The sequence below is a fragment of the Dendrobates tinctorius genome, unplaced genomic scaffold (genome assembly GCF_039654945.1).
Source record: "Dendrobates tinctorius isolate UK_male_01 unplaced genomic scaffold, ASM3965494v1 ptg000012l, whole genome shotgun sequence".
Classification (NCBI taxonomy): Eukaryota; Metazoa; Chordata; class Amphibia; order Anura; family Dendrobatidae; genus Dendrobates; species Dendrobates tinctorius.
The window spans coordinates 20,022,223-20,048,730 of record NW_027361680.1 but is presented as its reverse complement, the minus strand read 5'-3'; the positions used below and the strand labels follow the sequence as shown (position 1 = coordinate 20,048,730).

Sequence of the window (26,508 nt, the reverse complement as noted above, 5' to 3'; positions counted from 1 at the left end):
AGAGCGACCAGAATGGTGACCGGTCTGCAAACCCTGTCTTATGAGGAAAGGTTGCAGGATTTGGGAATGTTTAGTTTGCAAAAGAGAAGACTGAGAGGAGACTTAATAGCTGTCTACAAATATCTAAAGGGCTGTCACATTGTAGAAGGATCAACTTTATTCTCATTTGCACAAGGAAAGACTAGAAGCAATGGGATGAAACTGAATGGGAGGAGACACAGATTAGATATTAGAAAAAACTTTTTGACAGTTAGAGTGATCAATGAATGGAACAAGCTGCCACGAGAAGTGGTGAGTTCTCCTTCAATGGAAGTCTTCAAACAGAGGCTGGACAGACATCTGACTGGGATGATTTAGCGAATCCTGCTTTGAGCAGGGGGTTGGACCAGAAGGCCCAGGAGGTCCCTTCCAACTCTGCGATTCTATGATTCTATGATTTATATAAAGTAATAAGATGATTTTCCAGCAACAAGACAGCTGTTATGAGACACATGGGGAGCAGTGTTTTCAGCAGTCTATCTAGGGCAAATGTGGTGACAGATTCCTTTTAAAAAGAAGTTTTATAAACTTTGTGTCTCATATGCTCATCAGGCCTTCGACTAGTGAATGGGGTGTTTTCACCACACTAATCGGGCCTCACAAAATGTTATCACACCCCTGTGCATGTGATAACATAATTTATTAGAGTTGTCATCGCCAGCTCTCTGCGAAACTCGTGCGTTCCTTCCTCATGTCCAAACATGCAAAACACAAGTCGCGGAGACACCATCACATGTTTCTCAACGCAAGCAATGACTAGCCAGGTCTTTCCCCGGGAAGGAACAACCACGGAAAGGGCAGTCTCCAATGAAGGAAACCACCTATGCCAAAACATGGTATCCATCCACAGACAGCTGTTTCGGGGTATTGCCCCTCATCAGTGTGGAGTAGGAAACTGGCTAGTAGCAGCAATGCCAGTTTGAAAAGAAGTGGCGATGACATCAACTCTTGAAAATGTTATTACGCCCACAAGGTAGAGATAACAAATCGTGAGTGCCCGCTAGCCTGGGTAAAAAATGGCCCATCGACTAGTTAAAGAACTAATTAGGAGATCTGGGGAATTGTGCAGATTTTTGGCATCTTATCTAAAACTGTGTAGTGATGAGATATTGGCGTGAAGTGGTTATTACATTAAGAATAATTGGTGCACCGATTGTGTGCCAGAACTGTGTGTGTAGGAAATTTTGATGAGGAAATTGTGATATTATGATATAATTCTTATTTGTGAGACTCTGTTCCTTGCCAGGAAAGCAGTACCATTAAGATGGATGGGGGGTATGGAAACAATTAGGAAATAATATAATACTGTATGATAATATAGTATATAGGAGTAGAGAATGTACCCAAAAATGTAATAGAATCTGGGAGACGTGGTGCTATTCACCTCTGACGCACTGATCTCCCAATGTTTTAGCTTCCTCAATTTCACGTTATGTACCCTGATGGGTTACAGGTTTTCAACAGCGTGAGATAAGATTCCTGATACAAAGACAACCAATGAGGGTACTGCCATTTTTAGCCTATAAATCATTAAGTTTGCCAAATTGCTTATTGTCGCAATAAATGGATGAGTGCAGTGTCCGAATTGTACTATTATTTATCCCCCTCTCTGGCATCTGACGTACTATACCGTCCATGTGACCTGGCACAATTTGACCATGGACGGTGTAGTATGTCATTGCGATCGGCCGCACACATGGGGGATGCGAGGCCGATCGCCGGCGGATGTCAGCTGATTATTATATCTGACACGCGGCACCAGGTGCCAAGAGCAGTCACAGACTCGGGTACTCTAGAATCTGGCCAGCGGCATATTAAAATAAAAAATGTGATATACTTACCATCCGAGGTCCTCGGAATCTGTCCCTCCACTCCACGCTGCCGGCATCTTCCGTTCCCAGTACTGCTTTGCGCCAAAGACCGCTGCTGACGTCCTCTCGCGAGAGCGCGACAGCGGTATTTCGCGCAAAGCAGTACTGGGAATGGAAGATGCCGGCGGCATGGAGAGGAGAGAGAGAGTCCGGGGGCCGTCGGAAGGTGAGTAGATCACTATTTTTTATTTTAATTCTATTTTTTACACGTTTATGGTACCGAGGGTCCGAATGAGTCTCTTCTCCTCCGGACCCTGGGTATCGACTAGCGCCGGGCATCTCTGGCTGCATCGCCGCTGACGCCCGTGCGCCCGGAGATGACCTATTGCAACCATTGGGAGATCAGCGGCTACTGCCGTTGATCTCCCAACGGCACGGTAGCGGTGGCGTGCGTCCTGCTAATTGCGGACTGCGCCTGCGCCTGTTGCTGATTGGTTGTGGCCTGCGGCCGCGACCGATCAGCGCAGCGGGATTTCGGTTACAGACAGACCTGAGAAGGCGTTTGTGTATAGATAGATAGATAGATAAAGGGACAGTGGTAAGAATTGTAAAAATTGGCCTGGTCATTAACAGGCAAACCACCCTTGAGGGTAAAGGGTTTAATAAGAAATCTACTACTCAATATATGATGTAATATTTGTAATGTTATCCTGTTTGGATATTTGTTAACATTGATAATATACAGTATTTTTTGAACTATAAGATGCAGCGGACCATAAGACACCTAGGTTTTAGAGGAGGAAATTAGGGGAAAAAAATTGAAGCAAAAATGTGGTCAATTCTGTAGTTAGTATCCCCTATTCTGCTATGCATGGCCCCCCTCATCCCTATTCTGATATGTAGGGTCCTCTCATACCTATTCTGGAATGTATGGTCCCCTCATCCCTATTCTGATATGTATGGTCCCCTCATTCCTATTCTGGTATGTATGGTCCCCTCATTCCTATTCTGGTATGTATGGTCCCCTCATCCCTATTCTGGAATGTATGGTCCCCTCATCCCTATTCTGGAATGTATGGGTCCCCTCATCCCTATTCTGGTATGCATGGCCCCATCCTTAACCTAGTATAACTGGCCCCCACCCATGTCCTGGTATGCAGGGACCCCGTCAGAAAACATAAAAAAAAAATAACATTGCACCTACCTTTTATGTCGCTCCCTCGCAGCGTCTTGTTATGCAAACTAGGGGCAGATCAGTGAGGGATCAGTGTCCTGTCAGCAGTCTGCATTATGACTACCTAATCAGAGCACCACATGAAGACCCCTTCCCCCCTTCCCCAAGGCCGCCCCGGAGCACGACCACATCATTAACTCAAAACTGAAAATAAAGATTAAACAACAACCACAAGACGGATTTTATCAACCCAGGTATCAATTTAAACAGTATAACAGCACCGACCTTACAATGCCTGTAGGTTACTCAGTACAATCCTGCTGACAGGTTCCCTTTAAAGTGAATGATCTCTTTACTGCCTACACTATCTTGAATGTCTGTTATTAAAATATGGTACAGGCTAATGTGAATCAGCCTGAAGCACATGCGGAAAACTGATTGGAGTGGGTGCTAATACTTGCACCCCACATATTAAAACACTGGCTTATTGATAAGCCATCAAATATTTAAAGCCATGGTGACCCCTTTTAGATACTGTTGGCAGTTTGTAAGCTGACAACCAGTCCCTGAGGTCCCCCCCACTAAACTGCTCATATTTGTCCATACAAATGCATTAGATGTCTTATGCTTTTTTTTTTTTTTTTCTGTATAAAAATATAAATGTACACTTTTCCTTCCTATGTTATGTTATCAGGAGGAAGAGGAAGAGGCAAGGCGTCAACCTGGAGCACAGTTTGGTGGTTTCCCAGGTAAGTTAATCTGTCTTTATTACATTTTAGCATTAAAGGGAATCTGTCACCCCTTTTTTAAGATATCATATAATGATAGTATTCAATTGTGTGTCACATAAGGATTCTCTTAGTACTTTTTCTTCCCCCTGACCCCGCACCTTTCATGCATAAATACCTTTTTTATATCGGTTCAGATGTATGTAAACTGCCGCTGTCCAGTCCGCTGGGCGGGGCTTATTCACCTGTTCCCCCTTCCCTGTCTTGCTCTATGCATTTCTTCTTCCAAGACAGGGAGGGGGGAGCAGGTGAATAAGCCCTGCCCAGGGGACCGGACAGTGGCAGTTTACATACATCTGAACCGATATAAAAAATGTATTTATGCATGAAAGGTGCGGGGTCAGGGGGAAGCAAAAGTACTAAGAGAATCCTTATGTGACACACAATTGAATGATATCATTATATGATATCTCTAAAAAATTTGGTGACAGATTCCCTTTAATAGAATCATGACTCCAGTTTCCTCCCACACACCTTCCACAAAAGTATCCAAAAAAAATTCCATGTGCAGTTAAAATAGAAAATGAAAAATGAAAATAAAAATACAATTTCCCATTGGTTTTTGGGTTTTGTTATTAGCGTTAATTTTGTGGACAAATGTTTGGCACCATGATTTTACTGATCCATACAAATACCACTGCCATAAGCACCCATCAACCCCTGTCATCATGGTGTCCCGATGTATGCCAATGCACGTTCGCATCGGCAGTTGCACCATTTAAATGCTGCTGTCAGTGATGGACAGTGGTATTTAACTAGTTAAACAGCAGCTATTTCCGCTAGCTCTCATAGCTGTTACAGGCAGATGCCGTCAGTGTATCAATTGCCAACCTGCTATTGAAATGTTATTCTGGACATCTGGTACAAAATTCACGGATGGTCCAACATTTCTATATATTTGCTGCTCTCCTCGAAAGGTCCATGTCCCCTAAGCTGTCAAGTGTAATATACTGTAGATACTGCAGATACTGAGAAATATACCCATATAGTTCTAACCAAATGTTTTCAGATTGACACATGTTTTGGTTTTCACACTGATTCCTGCTTTAGGCTATGTGCCCACATTAGAAGTAGGCAATTCACCTAATATTACAGAGTACAGAAAATCACAGTGCTTCTCCCTAGCTGTAGAGTGTAATTGTATCTTTGCATATCAGGGATGATTCAGCATTTTGTTTTGTCTAAACTTGTCTGAACATGTTTGATCCATGTCTCTTCTAGCGATTTCTGTCTGCACTTCAGTAGCAAACATTACAGTTGAAGCTACAACTCTGCATGTTTGTACAGTGTCGTTTTATTAATTCTGCGATCTTACAAGTCCCTTTTTGCAACGTATATTTGAAGCATGAGTAAGGAGAGGGGTCTGACAAGTGATGAAATTTTGAAATGTCTTCAGAATTTATCTGAAAATTAGTCAGAAGAAGTGGCCCATCATCCGCAATGTCTGAACCACAAACAAAAGGAGAAGAAATCCGCAAGCGTCGAAAATGTAAAGTTGGAAGATGCAACTAAAACAAAACAACTAAAACTTGCGCAAGCTGTAACAAACCAGTTTGTGGAAAATGCACTGGGAAAGTGGAAGAAAGTACTGTTTGTGTTAACTGTTGGACACCGCATGCTATGACCATGTAAAAGGAAAATGCCTGCTGTACTTGAACTTAACACTGTTCCTACTAAGTTAAAATAAATGTTCTTTAATTTGTTGGCAACAAAAAATGCTTAAAAGAAGCATCCCATTCATTTTAATGCATTTTGGCCTTTTTGTGCCAATGGATACGTTTTTTACCGCTAAGGAAACGCTTAGCGGTAAAAAAAACGCAGCATGTTCATTAACACCTAGAACTACCGCATGTTTCATAATACCTATAACTACCATTAGGGGTCATTTTGACCCCCATTCAAAAGTACTGACTCTGGAGAAAATAATAACTTTTTGATGCGGTTTGACCCTGAAAAACACATGAAAAACGCTTAAAAAAGCGCAACGTGGGCACACAGCCTAAATGTGTATTTTAGATTTTTTAGTCAGATATTGCAGTGGTTACTGACCTACAATTCTGAATATTTAAAGGGAATCTGTCTGCAGGATTCCCCCCAAACTATTTGTACATGTAGCTCTTCCAAAGACAAGTCCTGCAATACCTTTACATGGCCAGTTCCTCTGTAACAGAGTTGATACTTAAATGAGGCTGTAGATCTGAAGTCTGTCGCTCCAGCTCTATTCGTCATCCAGCGCCGCCTCCTTGGAGTTTATCACAAATTCTATGTATTTGTTTCTCCACCCTCTTTTTGAGGATTGACCACAATTTCTCAATGGGATTGAGATTTGGGGAGTTCGAAAATTTCACGTTTTGTTCACTGAGCTACTTAGTTGTCATTTTTGCCTTATGACATGTTCTCCACCATGCTGGAAAAAAATTGTTTACCACCAAATTGCCCCTGGATCAATGAGGGGTTTCTCTTGGAGGATGTGTATATACCACTCTTTATTTAGGCAAAATTGTGAGTGAGCCCACTCCCTTGGATGAAAAGCAGCTCCATACATGAATGGCCACAGAAAGCTTTCATTAGTGTTGGCACACTATATATCTCTGTCGTCACTATATAATGTGGTGCTGTGTATATATTATATAGTGTGAAGCGTTGTATAGATCTAATGCAATTATTAACATACTGTACTGAAACCTAACCTTTTCCTTTGTTAAATATCTAGATGTGCATATATAATACTTTGTTCTATATCTGTTAAAAGTATTGTAAAATCTCACTGCCCAACAATATATTTCGAAATTGAAGATAGTATGTGACATACTAGTTTTTTTTGTTGTTTGTTTTTTCACTTTGCTCAAGTGGTTTTATTTAAGTAAAGCCTAATCACAAATATATAAAAAAACAAAAATATTATACATATTGGGAGAAAACAAAAAAAAAAATCGGTTTCTAAATATGACAATCAAAACGTAACATCATATAATGCATGTAGAAGGCAGGCATAGCAAAAATCCTGCCTGTAAAGAGACGTATAAAGAACCCAAGTCTCCGAAAAGCATTCCTTCAAAATGGACAGTCTTCACAGTGCGATATACGTGGCACTGACCACAATAGACTTTCCATCATGGCGCAGGTGTAAGTGCTGATATTGTTCTGTGAAATAGTGCACCAAGAGGACGCCGGATCTAGGGTTAACATCTGAGACCAAACACGAATATACCTCTTGGTTGAATTTTATAACTTTGCAGGAAGTCTTTTGGCTAAATCCACAAAGCAGAATAATGCAACTATTATCGGGCAGAGACTTTCTCTCTCACCCATGACAACACCACGGAGAGAGGGGATCCGCCCTTCAGGGACAGGAACCTACAGATAAAAAGGGCGGTACCTCTCCTCCGCCTTCAGTTGGGTTCCTGTCCCTGACGGAGGGACCCACAGTACGGCGTACCTGCGTATCCAAGGAGTCCGGGGCTGGCCTATCCGGTAATCGGCAGCGGGGAGGCCCCTGTCGCGGCAGGAACAGTGCCCGAAGCCGCCACCGCTGGGGCCGATGCGGGCTGCCGGGTGAGAGGGGGGAGAAACGCCGGAGTAGCCGCTCCGGAAAGGAGATTGGGGCTCATCAGGACCCGGTGGAGCGTGGGCAGCGCCATGGTACAGAGAGTACCAAGATGGCCGCTGCCCCGGAAGTAGAGGAGCGACTTCCGGGTCCCGGAACCAGGCGCATGCGCAGGAGCGCGCTCCCCGACCAGTGCGATGCAGGGGGAGAGGTGACGGGGTGGCAATTTTAAAAAGGGTGAGGTGCAGAAACTTCTGGCTGGAAGCGATCCTAATAATGGAGGATAGCGACCAGCAACAGGAGCAGCATGCCAGGCAGCAGCTGAAGCAGCAGCAGCACCACCAACACCACCACCACCGACAAAAGGAACGAAACATAGAGGGCCGTTCCAGCAGTCACTCCACGCATCGTAGTACGTCAGCGGCAAGGAGCAAAACGCCACCAGGAGATCAGCCTATACAGGACCTGACTCCGTCTCCCGAAATGGTACCTGCAGCCGCGCACCTTTTTGGGGTAAGTGATCTTTGTGAATGTCACCCTTGTAATACAATTCCTCTCCCTTATTAGGGAAAGAAGGCAAAAAAGAACAGGGAATGTCCCACTTGCACTAGACCCCTACCTGTATCATGGGAGAAAAAAACTATGTGAGTCCTGCACAAAAGAAATTGTTTGCCAGGAGACTCCGGATTTCGCAACTGACCTAAGGGCCGCAATTAAATCAGAGGTCCAGAGCGCCCTCGAATCCCTTAAAAATAGGGATAAAACGAGGAAAAAAGACACTATAGAAACCTCCCAGTCAGACTCTTCCACATCGGGAGAAATCTCGTCTAAATCCTCAGAATCCGGCTGCTCATCCTCAGACGAGGAAACAGGAGGACGCCACTGTTTTCCCCTAGAAGAGGTAGATAAACTAGTGAAAGCTGTAAGGTCTACCATGGGGGTATTGGACCCGAGGCCGGATAAAACAGTCCAGGACATAATGTTCGGTGGACTAGGCCAGAAAAAACGGAGAGTATTTCCGCTTATCGAAATTGTCAAGGGTCTTATCAAAAAAGAATGGGATAAGCCAGACAGGAAAAATACTACAGTCCCTTCCCTTAAAAGAAAATATCCCTTTGAGGAGGAGGCAACCACGTCTTGGGATAGAGCCCCGAAACTTGATGTAGCAGTCGCTATGGCCTCAAAGAAATTCGCCCTTCCCTTTGAGGACATGGGCACCCTCAGGGACCCCCTAGATAAAAAGGCGGATACCTTTCTAAAGGGGGCTTGGGAGTCGGCAGGCGGTAACCTCAGGCCAGCGATAGTGGAGACATGTACCTCAAGAGCCCGAATGGTATGGGTGGACTAACTTGAGAAACAGCTGATGGAAGGGACACCAAGAGATAAAATCTTAGATTCTATCCCAGTAATAAGGGGAGCAGCTGCATTCCTAGCGGACTCATCGGCCGATTCAGTCAGGCTATCGTCCAAAACAGCAGCACTTTCAAACGCGGCCCGAAGGACATTATGGCTTAAAAGTTGGCCAGGGGACCTACAGACCAAAATGAAATTAAACTCAATCCCCTGTGAAGGGAAATTCCTTTTTGGGGAGACGTTAGATGACATCCTCCAGAAAGCAGGGGACAAGAAAAAAGGATTCCCAAATTTAGGGCCAGCGGCATTTAAGAGGCCCATTCGGAATAGGAGGTTTTTTCAGAGGAGACCACCAAGGGATGAAAAGTGGGATGACAAAAGAAGAGATAGAGGCTTCTTCTTTAATAACATTCCCCGAGACAAAATGCCCTCCAAGTGACAGTACGCCCAGGGTGGGGGGAAGGTTAACCTTTTTCCTTCCAGCCTGGAGAATTTCAAACAACCCATGGATAATAAACCTAATCCAGGAGGGCCTAAGAATAGACTTTCTCTCTCCCCCGCCTCAAAAATATGTAACAACGCTGCTGAGATCCAGTACGCGAGAACAAGAAGCGCTAGAAAGCGAGGTCCTAGGCCTAGTAAAAAAGGAGTCCTCCAGGAGGTTCCCCTGCAGGATATGGGCAGAGGGTTCTACTCCCCCCTTTTTCTAGTAACCAAACCGGACGGCACCTTTCGTACAATTATAAATCTGAGAAAGCTAAACAAATACGTCAAGAATCAGAGCTTCAAAATGGAGTCGATCAAGTCTACCACCAAAGTCCTGTTCCCAACCTGCTACATGACGGTGTTGGATCTCAGCAACGCCTACTATCACGTCCCTATCCACAAAGACTCCAGGAAATATCTAAGGTTAGCCGTCTCAATAAAGGGCAAGGTGAAAGAATTCCAGTACAGAGCCCTGCCGTTCGGAATATCGATAGCCCTGCGAGTATTCACCAAAATAGTAGCGGAAATGATGGCTCATATAAGGGAACGATATAATAATAATCCCGTATCTAGACGATTTCCTAATAGCAGTCAGCTCGGCTCAAAAATACAGGGAACAGAGAGACAGGGTGATGAACACTCTTCAAGACCTAGGCTGGCTTCTAAATCTAAAAAAATCAAGATTGGAGCCCAGCAGGGTACAAGAATTCTTGGGCCTAACACTAGACTCAAACATTCAGGAGTGTCGCCTCCCAGACCACAAAAAGGAGAAGATCGCTCAAATTACAGCAAGAGCAATCCAAAATCCCTCCATGACACTAAGGAAGGCTATGTCACTGCTGGGTTCCCTATCCGCCTGCCTGCCAGCAGTTCAATGGGCTCAGTTACACACGAGAGATCTCCAGTGGGACGTATTGGCCACCCAGGCAGCAATAGGGGGACACCTAGAGGGTCGCATTACCCTAAATTCAAGAACTATTCATTCCCTAGCTTGGTGGGGAAACTAGGAAAATCTGTCCAAAGGGATCCCCTGGGTAACAAAGATAACACACATAGTGACAACGGATGCCAGTCCCACGGGATGGGGAGCGCACATGAACAACGAGGTGACTCAGAACGTATGGGGAAATCAAGAACTAAAAGCCTCCTCAAATCAAAAAGAGCTTTTAGCAGTAGGCTATGCCCTGACACACTTCCTATCCCGGCTCCAAAATCACCATGTCCGCATTCTTTTCGGACAATCGAGTCACAGTGGCCTATATAAATCACCAGGGGGGAACCAGGTCCCAAGCCTTAATGGACACATCCGCCAAAATCCTCAAACTGGCAGAGGCAAACCTGCTATCTCTGACAGCCCTACACATCAAAGGGCAGACTTTCTGAGCCGCACCCAATTACGACAGGGGGAATGGGTACTGAAGCGGTCCATTTTGTCGGCAGATTGTAAAAATGTGGGGGACCCCAGACATAGATCTGTTTGCCGATTTCAAAAACAAAAAAGTAGGAAGCTTCTGCTCCCTAGATCCCAGGGGTAATCCTCTAACTCTGGACGCGTTTATGCTCCCATGGACACAGAATCTAACATATGCCTTTCCCCAAAAATCATGCTCATTCCAGCGGTCCTAAAGAAAGTCAGGGAGGACGGGGCAAGAATGATAGTGATAGCCCCTTTCTGGCCCAAAAGAACCTGGTTTTCCTGGCTAAGAATGCTTTCCGTAACCGAACCATGGATACTACCGGATCTCCTGGACCTGCTATCGCAGGGCCCAGTGTTACATCCTCAGGCACCGAACCTCCATTTAACAGCATGGAATTTGAGAGGGCACTGATGAGGGACAGGGGATTTTCAGAGAACCTGATAACTACACTACAAAAAAGTAGGAAACCGGTTACCATGAGAGCTTACGGAAGAACATGGAACAAATTTCTATCCACTTCAAGGGCAAAGGTTCAGGACGGGGTTCAGATTGATAAGATCCTAGAATTTCTACAAAAGGGCCTAGAACAGGGTCTGGAGGTCAACACATTAAAAGTACAAATAGCGGCGTTAGGCGCCCTCTATAACCATGAAGTGGCAGGTGACCCCTGAGTAGCACGGTTTATTAAAGCCGCAACCTGATCTAGGCCAATAGCCAGTCAAAGGTTACCGTCATGGGACCTGAATCTTGTACTTTCAACACTGACAGGCCCTCCGTTCGAACCAATTCACTCGGCACCCCTAAAAATCCTATCACTTAAAACGGTGCTTCTGATGGCACTAACATCAGCTCGAAGAGTGAGCGATATTCAAGCCTTGTCAGCAAGGCCTCCTTTTACAAAAATTCTAGAGGATAGAGTCATCCTAAAACCTGACCCGGCCTATTTACCTAAAGTATCATCACATTTCCACAGGTCCCAGGAGGTAGTCCTTCCTTCCTTCTGCCCAAATCCAAAAAATAAGGGGAAGAAAAATTCCACACTTTAGATGTTAAAAGGTGCCTAGTACAGTACTTAGAGGCCACCAAAAAGTGTAGGGAGGAAGGCTCTCTTTGTGTGTTTCCAGGGTCCTCGGAAGAGTACCCTGGCAAGGTGGATAAGGGATGCGATTGCCCTGGCGTATTCATCCATCGGGAATACCATCCCAGAGGGGCTGAGAGCTCATTCCACAAGGACAATAGGACCGTGAAGAAGGCACATAGTGCTGAAACATGTAGTCCCTTGCTGGAATGTTACCAATTGATTGGAGTTCCTCATATATTTTTTATATGATTTAATGGATAAATAAAGAAGATTTTATAATTTTATAATATGGTGAACTTTCATCTTTTTGCTGGATCCCAATTCTCTTATATTTCTATTTGTTGGGGCATACTCCCTGCCTGGATCCGTGCAGAATATAAGGTGAACACCGACTATTGCATTAAGAGGAACTCCTTTATGGTGAGTTGGCTATATGTTTTTTACATTGTTTGAATATATATATATATTTATTACTAGCTGAAGAGCCTGGCGCTGCCCGGGCATAGTAACTAATTGTGGTTAGTTGTAACTAATTATAATTATCCTCCATCCCATAGTCCCATGCCCATATACCCATCATACATATCCACGATCCCATACGCCCGTGCCCATATACCCATCATACATATCCTCCATCCCATAGTCGAGTGCCCATATACCCATCACACATCCTCCATCCCATAGTCCCATGCCCATATACCCATCATACATATTCTCCATCCCATAGTCCCATGCCCATATACCCATCATACATATTCTCCATCCCATAGTCCCATGCCCATATACCCATCATATATATCCGCCATCCCATAGTCCCGTGCCCATATACCCGTCATACATATCCTCCATCCCATAGTCCCGTGCCCATATACCCATTATGACATCATCATCACCATGGCAACCGTTATGACATAAACGTCCCCATTGCAACCTATGATGAATCAGTGTCGCCATGGCAACCATTGTGACATCATAATGAAGGGCGGGGCTTGATGCGCGCACACTTTTTCCCCATTATGTAGATGGGGCAAAATTGTTTGGTGAATTCGAACGCGTGGTGTTAAAATTTTGCCTCACAACATAGCTTAGGACACTCGGGGTCCAAACGTGTGACTGTGCCAAATTTTGCGGCTGTAGCTGCGACGGTGCGGATGCCTATCCCGGACACACACACACAAGCACACATACATACACACTTGAGCTTTATATATTAGATTTTTACACTTTTTTAGCTTTATTTTATTGTCCCAGGTGTGTATCAAGCCCCGCCCCTCATTATGTCATAATGGTTGCCATGGCGATGCTAATGTCATCATACTGTAGGTTGCAAGCACCGCCGCTCATGATGTCATAATGGTTGACTATGGGATGGAGGATGTGTGATGGGTATATGGGCACTGGACTATGGGATGGAGGATATGTATGACGGGTACAGTTGTGGCCAAAAGTATTGACACCCCTGCAATTCTGTCAGATAATACTCAGTTTCTTCCTGAAAATGATTTCAAACACTCTTTCGTATTATCTTCATTTAATTTGTCTTAAATGAAAAAACACCAAAAGATTTGTCCTAAAGGCAAATTGGATATAATTCCACACCAAATATAAAAAAGAGGGTGGACAAAAGTATTGGCACTGTTATGGGCACGGGACTATGGGACTATGGGATGGAGGATATGTATGATGGGAATATTCACTGCCAGCGCAGTGAATATTCATTTCTTTAGCCACAGCAGCGGCTCCTGCCTCCTGTGACCTGCTGCTTTGCCGCTACTGCTTCTCCTCTATCTTATCCTCTCTTGCTGACAACTTTATGTTCCAAAAGGTAGGAGAGAAAACAAGGGGAACTGCTACCTTGGATCTAATCCTTATAAACAGGGAAGAAATGGTTGAGAAGGTAAAAGTGGCTGGGAGCCTAGGAGCTAGCGACCATGCTATTTTAGAATTTTGGATAACTAGAGGAGGAAGACCTGTGAAGACTCAGACGTCAAGGTTAGTTTTCAGAAAGGCAGATTTTAAGGGATTCAGAAAGAGAATTGGAGGGATCCTATGGCTGGATATCCTTAAGGACAAAAATGTCCAGGAAGGATGTGAAATCTTGAAAAATGAAATTATCAAAGTACAATTGTTAACAATTCCAAAAAGAGGGAAGAATAGGAAGCATTTAAGGAAACCAGGATGGATGAACACAGAACTTTAGCACATGCTAAAAAGGAAGAAAGAAATGTTTATAAAATGAAAAGAGGGATGCATATCTAAAGAATATAATGCTGTCTGCAGAACTTGCAGGGCACAAATCAATTATCTAAAGCTGACAATGAATTGAAGCTTGCAAGAGACGTCAAAAGCAATAATAAAGGATTTTGGGGATATGTCATAAGTAAAAGAAAAGTCAAAGATGCTATAGGATTTTTACAGGATGGAAATGATGAAATGGTAAGACAGGATGTTGAGAAGGCTGAACTTTTAAAATCCTATTTTGCATCTGTTATGTTTCAGAAAGGAAATGTAACATCAAATGTTCTTCCCTGTCCTATTAAAGGAATAAAAGAATCCAGGATATCTATAAACAGAAAGATAGTGAGGAAACACTTAGCTGACCTAAATGAATTCAAGTCTCCAGGTCCAGACAAATTACACCCCAGAGTACTGAAGGAGATAGCAGAAGAAATTTGTGAACCCCTATCCATAATCTTTGAAAATTCTTGGAGAACAGGAGAAGTCCCAGAAGACTGGATAAGATCAAATTTTGTTCCTATCTTCAAAAAGGGGAAGATGGTGGACCCAGTCAACTATATGCCGGTGAGGCTGACTTCTATACAAGGAAAGGTCTTTGAACAAATTATTAAACAACATGTATGTAAGTACCTGGATAAGAATGAAGTGAGTCAGCATCGGTTTGTGACTAATAAGTCATGTCAGACTAACTTAATTTCCTTCTATGACAGAATCACTGATTGGGTGGATCAGGGAAATGCTGTAGATATAGTATATCTTGACTTCAGCAAAGCATTTGACAAAGTATCTCACAGAATCCTTATTGAAAAAATGGCTAAGTATGGAATGGACAAGGCAACTGTTAGGTGGATTCATAACTGGCATAGTGATCGGACCCAAAGAGTGGTCGTAAATGGCCGCACATCCAGTTGGGAGAATGTCTTAAGTGGGGTACCACAGGGCTCTGTCCTGGGCCTTGTATTGTTCAACATCTTTATCAACGATTTAGATGAAGGAATTGAGGGTAAACTAAATTTGCTGATGACACAAAGCTAGGAGGGATAGCTAATACTAGGGAAGAGTGAGAGAGAGAGGATTCAAAAAGATATAAATAAACTTGAGCACTGGGCAGCAACTAACAGAATGGTTTTTAACAGGGAAAAATGGAAAGTACTACATCTGGGCAATAAAAATGAAAAAAGCATATACAGAATGGGAGGAATAGGGCTAAGCAACAGCACATGTGAAAAAGACTTGGGTATACTAATAGATCACAGACTGAATATGAGTCAACAGTGTGATGCAGCAGCAAAAAAGGCAAATGCAATTCTAGGATGTATTAACAGAAGAATACAGTCTAGATCACGTGAAGTCATTATTGCCCTCTACTCCTCTTTGGTCAGACTTCATCTGGAATACTGTGTCCAGTTTTGGGCGCCACATTTTAAAAGAGACGTCAACAAACTGGAGCAAGTTCAGAAAAGAGCGACCAAAATGGTGACCGGTCTGCAAACCCTGTCTTATGAGGAAAGGTTGCAGGATTTGGGAATGTTTAGCTTGCAAAAGAAAGTCTTCAAACAGAGGCTGGACAGACATCTGACTGGGATGATTTAGCAAATCCTGCTTTGAGCAGGGGGTTGGACCAGATGGCCCAGGAGGTCCCTTCCAACTCTACGATTCTATGATTCTAAGACGGAGTGGAGACTTAATAGCTGTCCACAAATATTTCAAGGGTTGTCACATTGTAGAAGGATCATCTTTATTCTCATTTGCACAAGGAAAGACTTGAAGCAATGGGATGAAACTGAATGGGAGGAGACACAGATTAGATATTAGGAAAAACTTTTTGACAGTTAGAGTGTTCAATGAGTGGAACAGGCTGCCATAGGAGTTGATGAGTTCTCCTTCAATAGAAGTCTTCAAACAGGCTGGACAGACATCTGTCTGGGATGATTTAGCGAATTCTGCTTTGAGCAGGGGGTTGGACCAGATGGCCCAGGAGGTCCTTTCCAACTCTACGATTCTATGATTCTATGATCTTCTGTGACAGTGACTCAAGTATAAACCGAGAGGGGTGTTTTCAGCACAAAAAAGTTCTGAAAAACTCTGCTTATACTTTTTCAAAGAAACTAGATTGCGTTGTGGATTTTCTTTTACAAGCGGATACCGTGCCAGTCTGCAGATTCCTTGCCTTTCATCAACTTAAAGAGTAGTTGCACAGTGAATCGTACTGCTGGATAAGCACACAGAAAATCTCACATTTGTTGTATACAATTAAATGAAAAAAGCTACATATAGTTGATCGCATGCGATTTTTGCATAAACAAGCTTAGAAGGGTGTGTTTTTTGATTGCACGTTGGTTAAAGGTGCCATTACCACAGGTGTGCCAGTTATGAAATTGACTTTATTTTATATTTGGGCAATGCAGTCAAAAATGCTGTTTGCACCAAGCTAGTTAATGCAAAAATGTGCATGTGGTCAACTGTACAGTTGTGGCCAAAAGTATTGACACCCCTACAATTCTGTCAGATAATACACAGTTTCTTCCTGAAACTGATTGCTAACACAAATTCTTTGGTATTATTATCTTCATTTAATTTGTCTTAAATGAGAAAACACAAAAAGAATTGTCCTAAAGCCAAATTGGATATAATTCCACACCAAACATAAAAAAAGAGGGTGGACAAAAGTATTAGCACTGTTCGAAAAATCATGTGATGCTTCTCTAATTTGTGTAATTAACAGCACCTGTAACTTACCTGTGGCACCTAACAGGTGTTGGCAATAACTAAATCACACTTGCAGCCAGTTGACATGGATTAAAGTTGACTCAACCTCTGTCCTGTGTCCTTGTGTGTACCACATTGAGCATGGAGAAAAGAAAAAGACCAAAGAACTGTCTGAGGACTTGAGAAACCAAATTGTGAGGAAGCATGAGCAATCTCAAGGCTACAAGTCCATCTCCAAAGACCTGAATGTTCCTGTGTCTACCGTGCACAGTGTCATCAAGAAGTTTAAAGCCCACGGCACTGTGGCTAACCTCCCTAGAGGTGGATGGAAAAGAAAAATTGACAAGAGATTTCAACGCAAGATTGTGCGGATGTTGTATAAAGAACCTCGACTAACATCCAAACAAGTTCAAGCTGCCCTGCAGTCCGAGGATACAACAGTGTCAACCCGTACTATCCGTCGGCGTCTGAATGAAAAGGGACTGTATGGTAGGAGACCCAGGAAAACCCCACTTCTTACCCCGAGACATAAAAAAGCCAGGCTGGAGTTTGCCAAAACTTACCTGAAAAAGCCTAAAACGTTTTGGAAGAATGTTCTCTGGTCAGATGAGACAAAAGTAGAGCTTTTTGGGCAAAGGCATCAACATAGAATTTACAGGAGAAAAAAAGAGGCATTCAAAGAAAAGAACACGGTCCCTACAGTCAAACATGGCGGAGGTTAGGGGTCTGGAGGCTGATCGGAGCAGACTGCAGAGGAGAGCTCTCTATTCCATCCACCTCTAATCTCAGCCATCCGTGCAGATTTTACAGCCTGCCGTCCAGATAATTCAGGATCCTAACTGGCGGATCCTGGGTGTGCGGTCGGGTGGGGTCTGGAGCCCATTCATCGCCTGTTCTGAGATCTTACTTCTGGAGCACGTGAGCTTGTGGCCTAACGAGAACGGGCGACCTGCCCCACCACTCCATTTTCTGCTTATCAACGGTGACTGTGGTGTATGGGAGGACTGACAGGAGGCCGAAGGGGTGAGAAGTGAAGCCTGCAGGCTGCTGCTGTCAGCGGGTGAGTGCTGCAAACAGGCAGGAAGGGAGAGTGATTTGCAGCCATCTTGCTGGCTCCCTCCCCCTTCTGGTGTGAGTGCCTGAACCCCGGAGTTACATAATCTCTCATTGATTAATCAGCAATCTGTCATCTCTCAGCTAAAGAAACATACTTTAGTTGCATGTAAATATATTCCTGGCATTTATAATTGCACATGGTGAGAATTACACTCGGTGCTCTCCTCCTGGACTGCACACCACCTGAGAAACTTGGTGTGTGACTGCCATCTACTGGTGCCTTCAGGAATCTTAGAATATTACTTACCACTTTTCTTCCTCCATCAATCTGGATGTGTCCTGGATAAATCCTATATTCCAAATAACAGGTGGCAAATCAATTTGTCAAACGAGTCTTTCTATTATGCTAATATAATGTGGTAGCTCCAACCTCGCAGACCTCCTTAAAGCGGTACTAAGCAGTTCTAATCTCAAAGAAAAGGGCAGTAGAGACATTTATCGCAAGCTGGACTATATATAATATATACGATTTCTCTACTCTTTTCATTGAAAGAGCAAAAATGACGAGGGGCAGGCCACGCAAAACGACCTCACCTGCTAAGCTGACTGAATTTTTTTCGCGAGGCACAGCTCATACACCAGCCACTAAGGGTGAAACACAAACAGGTTTACCATCGCCCTCGGGACGCTCCTCCCGCGAAAGGTCAATAATGGGAGACGACTCCACGACAGCAGACGCTCCATTAACTAAAAATATGATGCAAGAATTATTGGGTACCTTACGCAAATCCCTAAAAGATGATGTGAAGCAGATGGTGAATGCTTTAAAAAAGGATGTATGGAACTTAGAAGAACGTACATCTCGATTAGAAGATATAATGGTGGAATTTGCGGCCTCCCACAATACCCTGGTCGATGCATACTATGAGATAAAAGACACCTCTGAATACCTAAGAAATAAAATGGGAGATCAGGAAGATCGATCTCGCAGCAACAACGTGAGATTACGCGGATACTCGAGAGTGTTAAAAACTCTGAAATGGCTCAATTTTTTTCAAAATCTATTGCGGGCTGTATTGCTGGAAACCTCCGCATTCAAATTGATGGTGGACAGAATCCATAGGGTACCTAAACCCAAGTCCATAAATCCCTCGCTACCCAGAGATACCTTAGTGAGGATTCATTTTTTTTTCCATCAAAGAAAAATTCCTACGCTATATTAGAGAATCCCCGAATCTCACTGCTCCTTTTCAAGGCATTACAGTCTTTCAAGATTTATCAGCAGCCACAAGGAATTTGCCCCATATACGAAAATTCTGAGAGACCTCAATATTCCTTATCGCTGGGGATTTCCGGTAAAATTACTAATAAATTAAGGCGACAAAATTGTTGTTTGTTTTGTCACCGAAACATGCAGAATCCCAACTCAGCAAATGGAAACTTCTCCCGGAAGGGTTTGTCTCCTCCCTTCCTACGGATCAGCAATATAAAAAAATTCCAACTGATTGGACCACTGTAAATTGATGAGGTCTGCGATTCTTTTCTTTTTGGAGTTCACCTTTGGTTATTTTCTCCGTGCACTTGCTTCCTCTTAGTGCCTCTTGGCATAGAGGTGCGGATTTGATGACTTTTTTTCTCTTCTCATCCGTATCTTTTACGCCTCCCCTACTTGATAGCGTATATCCGGATGGTTCGCTATAATTTGGCGCTACCAAAATCTACATGGTTCTGACTGTTTTACCTGTTTTTCTATATGTTTATTTTTTGTATTCTAACCTTTTTTCACAGGGTTCCTACTCTCCAAGTAACCATAATTGTATTTTCCAAGTCATCTCTCTGTCAGGATTATGCAGGGCTGATCAAATTTTTCTTTTGAGTGAATTTGAGTTTTGGTATGAGGCTATGGGTATTAAGTTCTTATCTCTGAATGTGAGGGGATTAAACTCCCCTTTTAAAAGGTCTCTTCTCTGGAAGGAAATATGTTCGTCTCAATGTGATGTGATTTGCCTGCAAGAGACGCACCTACTTCCCAAAGATGCGTCACGCCTAACTAATAAACAATTTCCTATAATACGCCAGGCCAATGCTCCACACAAAAAAGCAGGCGTAACTATACTGATAAAACACACTATTTAATTCTCTGTGTTATCCCAACTTACACATCCCAATGGGAGGTTTTTGATCCTCTCTTGCCTTCTAAATAACTCTCCTTATACGATAGCTACCTTGTATAGTCCTAATAATTCCCCTAAAATATTCTTCACTAAAGTTCTCAAGAAAATTCGTTCTGTGTCACAGAGCCCATTGGTGATTTGCGGAGACTTTAACACCCCTATATCTAGAGGTTTGGATGTTGATTCGGCACGGACAACCATCCGGGAGGAATTGAAGGGAATTATAGCAGAAGAGGCTCTCCATGATGTTTGGAGATACCACCATGCCAACGAGAGAGGATATACGTATTTTTCCCCTAGGTTTGCATTTCTGTCCCGAATAGACTATTTTTTGGTGGATAGGACAGCCTTATCACTCTGTAAATCCTCCCATATAGGCTCAATTACCTGGTCAGATCATGCCCCAATTGTACTAGAAATTGGGGGTGATGGCACACCACCCTCTGCCTTCTCCTGGCGCTTGAACACTTTCCTTTTGAAATCTGTTCAAAACAGGGAATATTTATCTAATGAATTGAGAGAATTTCTCGAGATGAATGATAACGGAGAAGTCTCTGATGAGACCCTGTGGTTATCGACAAAGCCTTCATGAGAGGTTTATTTATAAAACTAGCTTCAAGGGAAAAAAAGCGCAGAGAGGGTGAGGTGCGGTCGGTCTTAAACCGGATAAATATCCTAGAAGAAAAGCAAAAACAAAATAAGACCCCTTGAATTAACAATGATCTACTGAAGAGAACAAATGAGTTATGGAAGCTCTTATTATTCAAATATGAACATAATCTAAAGCGAGTTAAAGCAAAATATTACGCTATGGGAGATAGAGCAGGCGCACTGCTTGCCCATAGAGTGAAGAAATTGACAGCTAAGGGGAGGATTGACCATTTACTCAATACAAAAGGGGAAAAGATATATGACCCAACAGATATAGCAAATGCATTCGCTGATAATTACTCCCATTTATATAATTTAAACCAAGATCTTAGTTCCCATCATCCCTCCACTTTACAAATAGAGCAATTCTTAAATTCTGTTAACCTACCTAAGATTACTCAGACCCAATTGGAATTTTTGAATTCTCCTCTCCAGGTCAAAAAAGTGATAGAAGCAATTAGATCATCTAAATTACAATGTACTCCAGGCCCAGATGGTTTTGCCAATGAGTATTATAAAGTATTTTCAGAACAATTATCTCCATATCTGCAACGGCTATTTCTGGACTGGAGAACTAAAAGCAAAATTAATTCACTGTTCTTAGAAGCAACAATAGTGACTCTTCCAAAACCAGGCAAACCTCCTAACAAGACAGAGAATTTTAGGCCCATTTCCCTTTTGAATTGCGACCTGAAACTCTTCTAAAATCTTGGCCCAAAGAATCAACACACTCCTTCCTGAACTGGTTATGCCTGATCAAATGGGCTTTGTGCCGGGGAGACAAACTAGAGATGCAACCCGCCGCATCCTGAACTTGATTCACGGAGCGGAGAGATCTGGGATCCCCAGTGTGCTCGTCTCACTAGATGCAGAAAAGGCGTCTGATCGGGTGCACTGGGGATACCTGGAGGCGGTGCTGACTAAATTTGGGCTCACTGGACATATCCAGAGAGCCATAATGGCGCTATATTCTTCCCCGAGTGCAAAAGTACTGGCAGCAGGTTTTAGTTCGTGCCGCTTTCATATTTCTAACGGTACCCGTCAGGGGTGCCCCTTATCTCCTGCAATCTTTGCATTGGTGATGGAGCCCCTGGCGGAGGAAATACGTACCTGCGAAGCTACCACAGGAGTGAGGATAGGGAAAGTGGCCTACCCGGTCGGGCTGTATGCAGATGATGTAGTTGTTTCTGTGACAAATCCCGAAAACTCTCTTCAAGCTTTTTTATCTATTCTCTCTCAATTTTCTAAAGTATCATTTTACAAATTGAACTCCTCAAAGTCGATGGGCCTTCCGATTGGTTGTCCTCCCGGATTGATTACTAGATTCAAAAACTCCTTGCCGTTTACTTGGGCTAAAAACTCTATTACCTCCCTGGGAATTCACCTGGTTTCCCCTTCCAATGAATTAGTACAGTGGGGCAAAAAAGTATTTAGTCAGTCAGCAATAGTGCAAGTTCCACCACTTAGGCTGGTTTCACATTAGCGCATTTTCAGCGCGCGCACGGCCGGGGGTAGCTCCGCCCCCGACCCGGCTCTCTGCCCGGCGTGCCCGCCCCTTGCTTGTAGCGCCGCCTCCTAGCGGACAGCGGCGCCTGCGATCGGCGCACCCTATCTTTAGCATAGGGTGCGCCGATCGTGCGCAGGCCGTGCGCTAGTTGCGCTTTGACCTGCGCTGCGCACTTTTGACGGTGCGCCGTGCGCGCCAAAATCCGAAAAGTTTGATTTTGGCGCGCACGGCGCACCGTCAAAAGTGCGCAGCGCAGGTCAAAGCGCAACTAGCGCACGGCCTGCGCACGATCTGCGCACCCTATGCTAAAGATAGGGTGCGCCGATCGCAGGCGCCGCTGTGCGCTAGGAGGCGGCGCTACAAGGAAGGGGCGGGCACGCCGGGCAGAGAGCCGGCTCGGGGGCGGAGCTACCCCCGGCCGTGCGCGCGCTGAAAATGCGCTAATGTGAAACCAGCCTTAAAAAGATGAGAGGCGTCTGTAATTTACATCATAGGTAGACCTCAACTATGGGAGACAAACTGAGAAAAAAAAATCCAGAAAATCACATTGTCTGTTTTTTTTTCCTTTTATTTGCATATTATGGTGGAAAATAAGTATTTGGTCAGAAACAAGCAATCAAGATTTCTGGCTCTCACAGACCTGTAACTTCTTCTTTAAGAGTCTCCTCTTTCCTCCACTCATTACCTGTAGTAATGGCACCTGTTTAAACTTGTTATCAGTATAAAAAGACACCTGTGCACACCCTCAAACAGTCTGACTCCAAACTCCACTATGGTGAAGACCAAAGAGCTGTCAAAGGACACCAGAAACAAAATTGTAGCCCTGCACCAGGCTGGGAAGACTGAATCTGCAATAGCCAACAGCTTGGAGTGAAGAAATCAACTGTGGGAGCAATAATTAGAAAATGGAAGACATACAAGACCACTGATAATCTCCCTCGATCTGGTGCTCCATGCAAAATCCCACCCCATGGGGTCAGAATGATCACAAGAATGGTGAGCAAAAATCCCAGAACCACGCGGGGGGACCTAGTGAATGAACTGCAGAGAGCTGGGACCAATGTAACAAGGCCTACCATAAGTAACACACTACGCCACCATGGACTCAGATCCTGCAGTGCCAGACGTGTCCCACTGCTTAAGCCTGTACATGTCCGGGCCCGTCTGAAGTTTGCTAGAGAACATTTGGATGATCCAGAGGAGTTTTGGGAGAATGTCCTATGGTCTGATGAAACCAAACTGGAACTGTTTGGTAGAAACACAACTTGTCATGTTTGGAGGAAAAAGAATACTGAGTTGCATCCATCAAACACCATACCTACTGTAAAGCATGGTGGTGGAAACATCATGCTTTGGGGCTGTTTCTCTGCAAAGGGGCCAGGACGACTGATCCGGGTACATGAAAGAATGAATGGGGCCATGTATCGTGAGATTTTGAGTGCAAACCTCCTTCCATCAGCAAGGGCATTGATGATGAAACGTGGCTGGGTCTTTCAACATGACAATGATCCAAAGCACACTGCCAGGGCAACGAAGGAGTGGCTTCGTAAGAAGCATTTCAAGGTCCTGGAGTGGCCTAGCCAGTCTCCAGATCTCAACCCTATAGAAAACCTTTGGAGGGAGTTGAAAGTCCGTGTTGCCAAGCGAAAAGCCAAAAACATCACTGCTCTAGAGGAGATCTGCATGGAGGAATGGGCCAACATACCAACAACAGTGTGTGGCAACCTTGTGAAGACTTACAGAAAACGTTTGACCTCTGTCATTGCCAACAAAGGATATATCACAAAGTATTGAGATGAAATTTTGTTTCTGACCAAATACTTATTTTCCACCATAATATGCAAATAAAAGGAAAAAAAAGCAGACAATGTGATTTTCTGGATTTTTTTTTCTCAGTTTGTCTCCCATAGTTGAGGTCTACCTATGATGTAAATTACAGACGCCTCTCATCTTTTTAAGTGGTGGAACTTGCACTATTGCTGACTGACTAAATACTTTTTTGCCCCACTGTATCTAAAAACATTGCAGAATTAATACATTCCATTAAGCCTGAATTAAATAGACTAAGTGCCCTAGAAATCTCATGGATGGCACGCATACAGACTTGTAAGATGATATTTTTGCCAAAAATTTTATATATTTTAAGATGTATCCCACTACCCATACCTAGAAAATTGCTGGATGAGATTCAGTCCCTACTACTCCGCTTCATTTGGGGTGGTAAAAAGTCTAGATTTCAGTCATGCATGATTGACGCCCTTCAAGAGTGGTGGGATACTACATCCAAACACTCTTGGGTGCAAATGGAAAAATCCAACACCAAACTCCACTCTACTAGACTAATGATGGAGGTGGAGTTCTTACACCCAGGATCACAGTCTTGCTCGCTTCCTGTGATGGAACATGCCCTCAAAATGTGGAAAAAGTTGATCTCTAGAAAGCTGATACACATCCCGTTGAAATATGTCTCATTTAAGAGCTTTGATTTGGTGGTCCCATTTTCCCAATTCCATCCCTGGGATGATAATGGTGTGCCTAATTTGCAAGCCATACTTTCAGGAGTCTTCCTCAAAACTTTTGAGTACCTAAGATCATCATACCGACTCCCAGGTAATTTTTATTTCTCCTATGTCCAATTGAAAAGTTTCCTATCCTCTCATCCAGCAATTTTTTCCCAAGTAGCTCCGTCTTCAATCCAACATTTTATCCTGGGGAAAAAAGGATTTTCTAAAGGGGTCTCAGTCGCCTACAATTATCTTAACTCTCCCACAAATGATAAGCTTCAATACATGGTCAAATGGGAAAATGACCTAGGCACTTCCTTTACCCATGAACAATGGCAATTAGCCATATTTTGGCCCCTTAAAAGCTCATCGTGTATTAACCATATGGAAATTGCAAAAGAAATTCAACTTCGCTGGTACCTTCCCCCTAATCGTATAGCCCATTTCTTTCAAGGATCTTCCCCTCTTTGTTGGAAAAACTGTGGCGAAATAGGCACGCTTTTACGCTCTTGGTGGTCTTGTTGTAAATTAAAACCCTTTTGGGATGATATATTTCAGATACTATCAGCTTGTACTGGATGCGCAGTTCCAATGAGCCCCGCATTAGCTTTATTAAACATAGGCATCACTGATCTTCCTTATGCTAATAGATGGCTCTGTTCTTTTGTACTTACTGCCGCAAGACAAGCCCTCGCCTCCAATTGGAAATTACAATCAATCCCATCACTGGATGACATTTGGTGGAGAATGGACTCATTCTATTCACATGAACTAATTCTATCATGGGACATTACTAAAAAGGATAAAACTCAACAAAGATGGAGCGCGTGGCCTGATTTGAAAAAATTATTCTGTACTTAAATCTATGTATAGCAAGTACACCTTCCACCATTGAGGGAAACGATCTGATAGTCTGTGGAATTTTGAATTAGTCAACTTACTTGGTTGATTCCTATAGAGTTTTACACTTGGAGAGTATACCCTTTCTCATATATATATATATATATATTTTATTTTTTTTATTTTTTATTTTTTTTTCCCCTTTGTTAACTTACTGTTTTGATTTTCCTGTTCTTCCCCCTACCCCAGCCGAGAGGAAAGTTTCAACATTTTCAGTTTTTCCTCTCTCATTCCCTGGTTCATTACTTCAGTGTATTTTTTATATTATTCTTCAATGTATCAACACTGTACGCTATATTGTACTTATGATGAACCTGTTAATTTATTCTCCCCTTTTTATACCTGTTATACTCAGAAAACCTTAATAAAAAACTATTGAATAAAAAAAGAAAAAGCATGACGGAGGTTCACTGATGTTTTGGGGTTGCTTTGCTGTCTCTGGCACTGGACTGCTTGACCGTGTGCATGGCATTATGAAGTCTGAAGACTACCAACAAATTTTGCTGCATAATGTAGGGCCCAGTGTGAGAAAGCTGGGTCTCCCTCAGAGGTCATGGGTCTCCCAGCAGGACAATGACCCAAAACACTTCAAAAAGCACTAGAATATGGTTTGAGAGAAAGCACTGGAGACTTTTAAGGTGGCCAGCAATGAGTCCAGACCTGAATCCTATAGAACACCTGTGGAGAGATCTAAAATGGCAGTTTGGAGAAGGCACCCTTCAAATATCAGGGACCTGGAGCAGTTTTCCAAAGAAGAATGGTCTAAAATTCCAGCAGAGCATTGTAAGAAACTCATTGATGGTTACCGGAAGCGGTTGGTCGCAGTTATTTTGGCTAAAGGTTGTGCAACCAATTATTAGGCTGAGGGTGCCAATACTTTTGTCTGGCCCATTTTTGGAGTTTTGTGTGAAATGATCAATGATTTGCTTTTTGCTTCATTCTCTTTTTTCATTTAAGACAAATTAAATGAAGATAATATTACCAAAGAATTTGTGTTTGCAATCATTTCCAGGAAGAAACTGAGTATTATCTGACAGAATTGCAGGGGTGTCAATACTTTTGGCCACAACTG

General features: G+C 43.3%; 1 protein-coding gene across 8 annotated transcripts in view; it reads left to right on the top strand.

The window, feature by feature from the left end:
• The window catches only part of ST13 (ST13 Hsp70 interacting protein), a 652,995-nt gene that overhangs the window by 477,090 nt on the left and 149,397 nt on the right, over window positions 1-26,508 (top strand). For 5 of the 8 annotated variants that reach the window (XR_012226447.1, XR_012226446.1, XM_073558050.1 and 2 more), the window contains one exon: window positions 3,719-3,773. Coding sequence is in view for 6 of the 8 variants with exons in the window: in XM_073558050.1 (XP_073414151.1) it covers window positions 3,719-3,773 (55 nt within the window). In the remaining 2 variants the exon portion in view is untranslated. The other 3 variants (XM_073558052.1, XM_073558047.1, XM_073558053.1) reach the window with 3 other exon arrangements.